The sequence below is a fragment of the Schistocerca americana genome, chromosome 8 (assembly GCF_021461395.2).
Source record: "Schistocerca americana isolate TAMUIC-IGC-003095 chromosome 8, iqSchAmer2.1, whole genome shotgun sequence".
In the NCBI taxonomy this organism is placed as follows: domain Eukaryota; kingdom Metazoa; phylum Arthropoda; class Insecta; order Orthoptera; family Acrididae; genus Schistocerca; species Schistocerca americana.
In genome coordinates, this window is record NC_060126.1 from 366103802 (window position 1) to 366115534 (window position 11733).

The following is an 11733-nucleotide window of genomic DNA, read 5'->3' on the forward strand; positions in this document are numbered from 1 at the left end:
ACTCCTAATTCAGGCGATATAGCAAGGAAAGGTGTTTGTATCACTCTCACGAACCGCTTTTTCGCAATAAAGAACAGCGGTAATTGTTTATTTCCTATTGTACTTCGACGAAGCGTGAGTAATTCATAGTCATACCAACATTGTTTGTCAGTATTATGCGTGACGTGTCATACTCCTCATGGCATTACATGGTCTGACAAGGTGCGTTAGCGTAACGGTTAAGGTGTTGGGCTGCTACGCGAAAGGTTATGAGTTCAAACCTTATGCGATGCTTAATATTTTCATTATTTAAAAACAATATCGAAGTGCCTTACTTCACGAATTATATTCGTTTGAATGCAATTTTTTGAAATTTCTAGTGCTTTGTCTCTTCATTAACCCTTTCGCTGCTGCAGACGCGCGCTCCCTGCATTCCGCGCTGTGCGCGATTTTGTCATCACTGTACTGCTCGCCTGTGCAGACACATGGTGTTCCCACTGCTTTGACACACTTATCATTCGATTTAACAAAAACTATTTGGCCCAAAAATTTGATTTTTACACGTCTTCTTGACTGATACCTTCCCCCCATAAATGACTTAATTTTGTTTCGATATTCAATGCAGTTATTATGCAGCATTAAATGTAGTAAACCATTGCACGAAATTTTGAAGCGTTTGCAGAGGTAGAAGTCCATAGCGTATACTTTCCGTATGGTCGATTTTAGTTGCCACAATGTTGAGAGTGAAATGTGGGCAAGATACCTAAATTTCATATAAAATTTACTGTATAACAATATCTCATTTAATTAAGACATAGGTGTTGTATGTAATATTGAGAAATATTCTGTCTTTCACGACTGTAATAAAAGTATTATTTACACCGGACGCGTTTGGCTTTATTTTAAAGCACTTCAATCAAGGAAAGGTATGGCACATACACAATGGTACTCATGTTCTCTTTCTCGTTTTTGTTCCACAGTCGCAGTTTTACCAATGGTACTGAAATATATTCCTCTTCTGCAACTGTAATAAGGGACTTATTTAAACCAGACGCGTTTCTCTCTTTTGAAGCATCTTCAGTGGACAGTATTTTGTCTCCTCCATTGCCAAGTCACCTTTCGTAGTTTTGTGCTGCGGTAACACAATATTCAACGTTTGTGTTGGCAGATCAGTGTTTTAGCAAATAAATGATGTTTGTGTGTGCCACACACAAAAATTATATTTGACATAGCTCAGAGCACTTCACTGATAGACGGTATATTCAAGTCCTAATGTTTTTGTAATTCCACAGTTTTGTTTAATGTATTTTGTCTACTTCCTTTTGATTGATTGAAGTGCTTTAAAATAAAGCCAAACGTGCTCAGTGTAAATAAAACTTTTGTTACAGTGGAGAAAGACGGAATATTTCTCAATATTACATACGACACCTATGTGGTACTTAAATGAGCTATTGTTATATAGTAAATTTCATATGAAATTTAGGTATCTTGTCCACATCTCATTATCAATATTGTGGCAACTAAAATCGATCATACGGAAAGTGTACTCTATGGACTTTCACCTCTGCAAACTCTTCAAAATTTCGTGCAATGGTTTACTATATTTAATGCTGCATAATAACTACGTTGAACATCGAAACAAAATTAAGTCATTTATGGGGGGGAGGTATCAGTCAAGAAGATGTGTAAAAATCTAATTTTTGGGCCAAATAGTTTTTGTGGAATCAATTGATAAGAGTGTCAAAGCAGTCCAGTCGGAACACGTGTCTGCACAGGCGAGCAGTGCAGTGACAAAATCGCGCACAGCGCGGAATGCAGGGAGCACGTCTTTGTAGCAGCGAAAGGGTTAATGCGGCCATGGTGGCCTTACTTCATGAACTGCGCTCTCCCCCCCTACATGTAAGCTTGCGAACTATGCTATACTATGGCGCTGCTTCTATTGGCGCGTGTGTCGTGTGCAACTGGCAACGCAGCAATCTCCCGCGTCTGGGCGGGCATGCGCGAGCCGCCAAGATAAAAGATTTGAACTATGGTATGTGAATATCAAAAGTACATGACTGTCCCACAATTCAGTTCCATGTTTTATTTTTGATCCATCCCGATTGAGTGGATTAATTTGGCCTTGCTACAGAGGAAAACAGTTGACTACCATCAACCACCCAGATTTTGACTTACTACCAAGCTGTCATCAGATGATATGTTTTAAAGAGAAAGGGAAAGAAGGTAGTAAAATACTACTGTGCACAGTCAACTTGCACATTGTCATGCTAGAGCAGGATCACTCGGAGACTTGTTTCCAGATGTTTTGCTTTGTGCAAGAAAAGAGTGGGGGGAGGAAATTGCTGAATATCGAACTTACCTTCATCCACAACAGTGGTAGTGATGTAGCTACTTGTTGCAAATAATGTGCATACTATTCTCTCCCCACAATTCTCGTTTTTGCTGGGTGGACTTCTCCTAAGAAAACTGTTTCTTCATTTCAGAGTCCGATTGGTAGCACTATGTATGTTTCCAGTTACAATATGAAATCTCCAGCATTTGCTGTCAAAATTGGAACACACACAATTTTTTGCTCAGTAGTTATCAAAACCATTTACTCTGTCATGCAGTGCCAACAAATAGGCTGATCTATTAACTAGATCAGTAGAAATTATTACCAGTCATCCAGACAAAAGTTTATTTCATTTCTGAATACATTACATCATTGGCATGCAGGTCATTTGGAAGATGAAGTTACGAAAAGCCTGTGACTTATGTTCCACCCACTGCATTCATTTTCTCCTGATGCCTTGAAATTGTGAAAGAAATGTATATTAATATATGTATTTTAGCACTATTACTGATTCTGTCTTATCCATACAGTAAAACAAATAGTGAGCCATTATAGTAGTAAATTTACTAGCAGTGAGCACCTCTCCAAACTGCATTTCTTGGAAATAAAACAGCAGCAGCATCTTGGGAAGTACCAAAACTTTGACTGATTCTTTGGCACAGATTTTTATATTGATCCCAGATGTTCAGTGAATTAAAATTATTTATAAATTACTATCTATAAACAAAGAAATTTCTTGCTGTCTTTAAGTTGATTTGAATTGACTGTGTATTTGAAAAAGCAATGCACTTTGTGGTTTTTACACTCATAGTACTAGTTGTGTGACACGGTTGTTATGCTGGCAGGATATAACTATTTTACTCCTTGGACTATGACAGCTGAGACACTGTGGGTTGGGGTGATGGGTTTGTAACTCAGTGGCTTCAGGCACCAGCATGGCTAGTGCTGGTGATTGTGGAACAGTGCTGGCAGAGTCATGGGCTTGTCTTCTTGCATAAGCTGGCTGGTACCACTATAAGATGCCCTGTTCCACAGAATTCCTTTTTGATATGTGAACTGCACATTTGTTGCCGCCTATCTGTGGCAATATATGTTTTTCCAGGCCAGTGAAACACAATGCCCTCCTAATTAGGGTGTGGATAAAACTTTTGGTCCGTGTACCCATTTCAGTGTGGCATATTTGGTACTTACTCTGAAGCACCAGCTGCAGAGGTGACAGAAAGATTTCCTTTTCGGAAGTGTAATTTGCTCAGGTTTGTTAGACTGTCGTGTGACATAAACCACCAAATTCTCTTGTTTTCTATGAATGCTGATTAGGTGGAGAGTGTAAGTCAGCAAGTGACATAGTTAAGGAGTATTCAGACTTTCTACTGTTTGATATTAATCTCCAATCATAAGCAGTTGGAAATCTGTGTGAGCATTGTTAAGTAATTTAAAGTTGCATCAAACGCATGTGTTCAACAAACTACTGAGGACCAGGTATTAGAGTTACTGAAGGTACCTCAGGTACTGTCCTCTCCCTTAGAAACTGTCACCTCTCCTAGAATTAAAAGGTCTATCACAACTCATTCACCTGACTATGAGTGGTGTGTCAGTGGTAGATCTAGGCGGCCTGAACATGGTAGACAGGAACTGGGGAGAACTCGAGGTATTACACCCAACCCCCTAACCAACCATTGAAAATGGAAATCAGCGAGTGATGCAGACTTCACCTGCTGGAAAGCCTGATGTGTTCTGCGATGAGGAAGCAAGTGCAGAAGGATAGAGGTCTGCTACTTCTAGGCACTTGAAACATATGATGATTATTGGCACTCCATAGGGAATTGGTAGCAAGTGATGGGAAAGACAACCTTGAACACTCTGTGTGTACACTTGGAGGCATCTTTCAACATCTTGAAGAGGCTGATGGGTCCCTTTGGATCTCAACTGAGTAGAAGTCTTAAACCAGAACCTTTGAAGGTTCTGTGACATGCTAGACTTACTTTCTGGGCCATGAGAATTAAGGGTCCTTTCAAATGGGTCAGGGGTGCACTACACATCAGAAGGCAGGTGGCTGACTGTGTGTGGCATGTGCACAAGGGTGTTTCAGCTTTGGTGACTCTCCATCTTACCCAGATAATGATTGCTGTAAGAGACTCCAAAGTATTAGTGTAAAACTCAAATAAATGGCCTCCATAGACAAAATGATTAAAATTGTAGTGATAAGTTGCCAAAACATTCACAATGACATGCCAGAGTCTGAAACAGTCATAAAAAGCATTGGAGTTAACATCATTCATCCAAAAAGTTCAGAGACTGATTTTTATTTCCGGCATATAGGAGATGTCGGTGCAGTAATTACTGCGGCAGCATGAGCTAACAACTGTAAACAACAGATGTCCATTCAACCATCGGGGTTTGAACAGAAAGTGTTTAAATAGTAGGCGTGCAACTGTGGTGTGTCAGTGTTGGTGTGTAATGGGTGGCACATATAACATGTGTGGCACATACAACATAACTTTCTTAGTTGTGGAACACAGCATTTTTCAGGAGCATCGATGATACATCGTGTTGCTTACCTGGGCTGTATATTACTGATGTACTGCTGTAAAGAAATCTTTGTCAACCCATACTGTGACCAATCTACTAAATCAGAATAGTAATATTTTAGGTGGATACTGTATATCTGTTGGGTCGGTCTGACACAGCACTTCTTCAGTTTTCTTCATATCTAACTGAATCTGAAGGTCAATTTCCAGACATAAGTTCTCTAAAGCAGTAAAACTAAACTTCTTTTTACTAGCAGTTGAATGCATAGAATGTAACTCTTACAGTCCCAGAGTTCTAGTTCGATTCTCGGTGCTCGAATTAAAAAGGGTGTAAGACTGGGATGCAGTGTTTTGTCCCAACTGTTCAATCTATCGAAAAAGATGTGACTGAAATAAAAGAATGGTTCAAGAGTGGGTTTCATATTCAGGTTGAAAGCACATCAATGATATGATTCGTTGGCGGCATTGCTGACCTCAGTGAAAGTGAAGAAGAATTAAAAGATCTGTTGAAGGAATGAACAATGTAATGGGTATATAATATGGATTGAGAGTAAAACTGAAGAAAGATAAAAGTAATGAGAAATAGTAGAAATGAGAACAGAGAGAATCTTAAAATGAGAATTGGGGATCACAAAGTAAATGGCGTTAAAGAGGTCTGCTACCTTGGAAGCAAAATAAGTTATGACAGCAGAAGCAATGAGGACATAGAAAGCAAAATGACAAACGCACAAAGGGCATTTCTGGCTAAGAGAAGTCTATTATTATCAAACAAAGGCCTTAATTTGAGGAAGAAATTTCTGAGAAAGTACAAGGGTTGTACCAAAGTAAGGTTCCCAATGAGCTACAGCCTCGAGGGAAGGTGCTAGGCTAAATCCGACAACAGTGCCATGCGCAGTGCTTCCCCCACTCTCAAGTCTGCCCATCCGCAATTTGCTACATTGTGCAGTGTTTACTTGGAGCCGTCAGATGTGGAAGTGTTGATCGCCGCTCCCGCAAAGTGCAACGTTCGAGCAGTAATGCGGTTTCTGCACGCAAGGAAGCTACTGCCCCTGGAGATTCATCGACAACTGACTGAGGTTTATGGTGAAGAGTTCATGTCTGTTCAGCACATCAGCAAATACTTTTGCTGAGGGTCGCACGGAAGTTCACAATGAAGAATGGAGTGGAAGACCGCTGGTTTCGGATGTGATTGTCCGGATCAACAGTGAGCTGCTCAAAGATCGCAGGGTCACTGCCCGTGAACTTGTTGAACGCATTCCTGAAGCTTCCCACAGCACAATTGAAAGAACTTTAACACAAACGTTGGGTTATCACAACAGGTGTGCTCGCTGGGTCCCCTGAATACTGACTGACGGACACAAGTAGCAACGCTTTGACTGTGCTTGCAAGTTTCCTCAACAGTGTGTGTGTGTGTGTGGGGGGGGGGGGGGGGGGGGGGGCAGGTAACAAGGAAAGCTGTTGGACTCTCGTCACAGGTGATGAAAGGCAAGTGTTTCATTACACCCGCAAAACAAACAAACAACCTCATCAGTGGGGTCACATGCTTCCTCATAGAGTTGGCAGGAGATTTCTTCGACTTAGGAATACACTGTCTTCAAAAGTGTGTTGAGAAAAATTGAGACCATGTTGAAAAATAGACAAAAGTGGAAGTTTTTCAACAATGTATAAATTAATAAACATAAACAATGTTTTCTGTTTGTAAAAGATATAGGAATCTTACATTTGGTACAACCGTTGTATGTTTGGAGCACAGCATTTTCTGGTAGTGAATTATGGACTGTGGGAAAGTGAGAACAAAAGAGAATCGAAGTGTTTGAAATATGGTGCTACAGTTGCAGTTTAGGTGAACTGATAAGGTAATGAGAAGGCTCTCCGCAGAATTGGCAAAGAAAGGAACATATGAAAACACTGACAAAAAGGTGGGACGGGATGATGGGACTTGTATTGAGACATCAGGGATTAACCTCCATGGTACTAGGAGGAGCTGTAGAGGGTAAAAACATGAGGGGAAAGACAGAGATTGGAGCACATCCAGCAAATAATTGGGGATGTAGGGTGCAAGTGCTACTCTGAGAAGAAGAGTTTTGTCCAGGAGAGAAATTTGCTGTGGGCTACATCAAACCTTCAGGAGACTGATGACCCAAAAAAAGCAACAAGGATTTTCTTAATTCTATATTTATCATCCAATGGAGATGTTACGTAATAAATGTAGAAGGATATTTCAGTATTAAAATTACATCATTTTATTTTTAATTATTGATCATATTAAGCTTTCACAGTAAATTAAAATTTGGTACAAAAGTACAAAACATCAAATAAAAATGGAGTAGTTTCTATTTATGGTGATTGATATGTGTAACTAGTTTCATTTAACAATAAGGCATTTCACATGTCTGTATAAAATTGAAGTCACTTTCGCTAGCCTCTACATCTGTATCTTGAAAACTTTCAGAACTGTCACTGAAATTATTGTCACTTTCTAAAAGCAGCTGCTCAATCTCCGAATCTAATAAACGACTTCTTTTCGCCATTGCAAAACATCACTCATTAACGTGGCGGTAAACACAGACGAAAAAGTGCAAATTAGAATTTAGTATTTGTTAATTAACACTTCCATTTGATTGCTACTAATGAAAATCAGGCAGGCAGCTGTGTGATTACAAAACTTACATGCTGCAAACTCTGCTACTGGCAACACTTGTTTATTGGTTTGAAATGTTTTTATGAAATGTGTTTAATTCAGGTTTATTTTTAAATTTTCCAGTCTTCAAAAGCGTGTTTCTTTTTTATATTAAGTATTGTGGCTTACACCATTAGAAAATTACTCTTCAAATCCTGTAAGTACGAAGAAAGGCCGGTTGAAGATGCCAGCACGTATACCTTAAAAAGACTTATTAGCTTGATGGTGAACATTACAATGAATCCTCTGAGGACTCAATGAATGAAACAATAGTGAACACTTAAACTATGAAAAAATTGTTTCCATACTTTCCTGCATATGTTCTGAAATGAGTTAAGGTGTTGGGTATGAAATATAAAGTTCACATGTAGCTCTTCATGATTTGTCTAGTGATATTGAGCAGCAAGTACAAGAGTTGGGCAAAAATATGGAAACACCACAAGAAATGGATGCTTGAACATAAATGCAGATGCTAGCCAAGCCTGCAGTTGACACTATTGTATTCAACCATGAATGGCACAAATGGCCTCAGTTGTAACTGTCAGTTGTTCTCGGAACTGTTTGGTGTGGTTATGAGCGCACTATGTAAAAGCTAAGTGAATTTGAACGTGGGTAAGTTGTTCATGCTTGTATGTTGGATGCTTCCGTAACTAAGGTAACCAAAGTGTTGGGTGTTTCAGAAGGCACCGTATCAAAGATTTATGCCGGATACAGGGAAACCAGAAAAATATCACCCTCTAAGGCACAACATTAATGAGGACTGTAATAAAAAATAAGAGGATGACAGCTGCAGAAGTCACTGCAGGACTGAATGTCGCACTCACGAAGCGTGTGGGCACCAAAACAACAAGAAGGGAGCTCTGTAAGCTGGGAATTGCAAACCCACACATCAGTGATGCGAATGCCTGTAATGGGAAAAGCCATGAAACCTGGACTGTGGAGCAGTGGAAGAAAGTTGCTTGGTTGGAAGTCCTGTTTCATACTGTTTCCAATTTCTGGCTGAGTTCACATCTGGCGTACTCCATCCAAAGCCTACAATGCAGATTGCTTGCTGCCAAGATAGAAACATGGCACAGGTATGGCGATGATTTGGGCCATATTGTGATATTCCATGGGCCATGTGGTTCTCGAATAGATTTTCAGAAAAGCTTTTGTCCACATACCTGCGTGGATTTTGAAAGCATCGCTTCTGCAAAACTCAACTTGCCCTTTCCTCACATGATATCCTGTGGACCATAGATGAAGGGAAACAAGCAAGTACAAGCTTATGGAGTAGATTCCCAGATATGTGAGTGCCTCAAAGAATTGTTAAGTAATAGAACCCATTACATTGTCTTTGACAGTGAGTGTTCCTCAGAGACAAGGGTATCATCAGGAGTGCCTCAGAGAAGCGTGATAGGACCGCTGCTAGTCTTTATATATATAAATTATCTTATGGACAGGGTAAGCAGCAGTCTGCTGATTTTTGTTGATGATGCTGTGATTTATGGAAAGATATCGAAGTTAAGTGACTGGTGGTTACAAGATATCTTACACACATTTTCTAGTTTGTGTGATGAATGGCAACTAGTTCTAAATGTAGAAAAATAGAAGTTCATGCAGATGAATAGGGAAAGCAATTGTGCAATGTTTGAATACCATATGTGCTGCTTGACACACTCTGTCGCCTCGATTAAGTGTCTTGGTGTTACGCTGCAAAGCGATATGAAATGGAACAAGCATGTAAGGACTTTAGTAGGGAAGGTGAGTGGTTGACTTTATTTTATGGGGAGAATTTTGGCAAAGTGTGGGCCACCTCTAAAGAAGACGATGTGTAGAACACTAATACAACCCAGTCTTAAGTACTACTCAAGTGTTTGAGATGCCCACCATGTAGATTAAAGGAAGACATCGAAGCAACTCAGAGGCAGGCTGCTAGATTTGTTACCAGCAGATTTGATCAACATGTAAGTGTTATGGAGGTGTTTTAAGAACTTAAATGGGAGGCCCTGAAGGAAAGGCGACATTCTTTTTGAGGAATATTATTGAGAAAACAGGCATTTGAAGCTGACTGCAGAAAGATTCTACTGCCGCCAACATACATTTTCCATAAGGCCCGCAAAGACAAAATATAGAAATTAGGGCTCATACGAGGGAATATAGGCAGTCATTTTTCCTTTGTTCTATGTGTGAATGAATGGAACAGGAAGGGAATTAACTAATAGCAGTAGAAGGTATCCTCCACCATTTATCATACGTGGATTGCGGAGTATGTATGTAGATGTGCTTTACAGGGTCGAATTACTGCCAACAATTATTCGACCACTTTGGCTGATCAGGTCCATCCCATTGTACAATGTTTGTACACAAGTGGTGTTGCAGTGTTGTAAGATCACAAGTTCCTGTTCACAAAGCTCGCATCATCCTGGGCTGGTTTAGTGAGCACAAGGATGACATGTCACATCTCCCCTGGCCACCAGTCACCAGATCTCAACAATATTGAGCCTTTGTGCTCTGCTTTGGAGAGAAGTGTGCGTGATAGCTGGCCACCTTCATCATTGTTACTTGACCTTGCCTCTATTTTGCAGGAATTATGGTATACGATTCCTTTCAAAACAATACAAGACCTTGTGTTTATATATTCCTAGATGACTGGATACTGTTTTGAATGCCAATGGATTTCCTACACTGTATAAGACATGGGAAGTATTGTGTTTTGGTGTTCCCATGTTTTTGTCCACTGCATGTATCACGTCACTGCTTTTCCAGGCTGTCATTCTCTGCGTCTTCCTGGGTATTTTTTGTTACTACGTGGACTTCCATTCTGACACTGTGTAACTGTGTAGCTGATTTCTCCTCCACCCTTCCCCGCACTAGAATTCTCCCATGCCCTTCCCAATGTCATATTGTCATGACATGGGTTACGTGCAGCATCAACCCCGACTCCTCACTCTACCTTGAGGTGTAAGCTTTTGTTACAGAAGTCTTAGCATGGCATGTTAAGTTAGAAAAATCTAATAATAATGAACAGTTTGAGCTGCGAAAGTTTGCATTTTATGATGATGTCATCTGTGGGGCCAGACTTTGTTTGCTGCAGTTTGTTTTTCATTTTATTAAGTTTCCTCTTTTTTCATGTGTAGTTCATGAAACTCTGTGATCTGATTACATTCATTCTTTTCAGATGGCTTGTCCGGGAATGCGATCGTCTGGTGTATGATACAACCTACCTCTGTATTACTTGTTTTGAGTCTTTTCTTTACCTAAGTGGCAATAAAGTTGGAGACTTCAAGGCATATGTTTATGTTGATAGAGCATCCATTCTGGCTTGACAGTGCTGCATGAATATGGTAATTGGTGTCACTGTATTGTTCCTTGTAATTTTCACAGAATTTGGAATGTTCTTTTGTGTAAGTTATAAAATATGAGTTAGTGTTGGAAAAACTAGTAACTGAAACAGTTCAGATTTCAGATATAAGAAGAATCCATCATATGTATACATTGTTTGTCAGATGTGGCTGTGAAGCTTGCAACTAAGCAATCATAAGATTGGGTTGTGCCTGCTGCTATATGATATCAGTCATCTGCAGATAAGTGTTATTGGCTGATTGTAAACTTAATGTGACTACACTTTCAAATATGGAGTGTACCTTTGGAACTGTTGCTTTTTCCTTCATTTTAGTATAATGTACTTTACAGAAAAGTTACGGAAAAAACACTGTACAATGAACTTACTGTTGGAGTATTTTTCATTTTCTTGTAAATAATGTAAAACCATATTCTGCTCATAAAATAAACTGAAATTGTCTGTGAAGTGTTAGAATTATCTAGTTGTGAAATGTTTTGTGTGTGGATTATTACCTTGACAGTTTGAAGTTTCTTCAACCATATTGTCTTTTTCCTCTCTCTCTGTCATTCTCATGTATGTCATCAAAATCTTCACTGATTCTGTTCTCTTTCAACAAGCCAGTTATTCAGCAGGTCTAGCCTCTCATGGCAAAAATAAACAAATATCCAGACAGGCATTTTTCAATGGGAATATTATTGTGTTTCCTAACATCTTTGTCAAATATTGTTCTTTTTTCCTCACTTCGTGCTGTAAATATGTAACATTTTGCACCAAAATTATTAATGTCTGTGTAAATTACTAAAGATACTCTAATAGCTCACATTCAGTCTTGCATTATTTCGTTGAGTTCTCATTTTATAAATGCTTTTAGTTTGGCATCATCTCTACT

At 39.4% G+C, this 11733-nt stretch overlaps 1 protein-coding gene across 1 annotated transcript in view; it reads left to right on the plus strand.

The window, feature by feature from the left end:
• LOC124544897 (snRNA-activating protein complex subunit 3-like) overlaps nt 1–11319 on the plus strand; it is a 62999-nt gene extending 51680 nt beyond the window's left edge. Inside the window, exon 6 of the mRNA XM_047123628.1 lies at nt 10680–11319. Coding sequence (XP_046979584.1) covers nt 10680–10827 — 148 coding nt within the window. The 3' untranslated portion in view covers nt 10828–11319. The remainder of the gene's footprint in view (nt 1–10679) is intronic.
• The last annotated feature ends 414 nt before the right edge of the window (nt 11320–11733 follow it).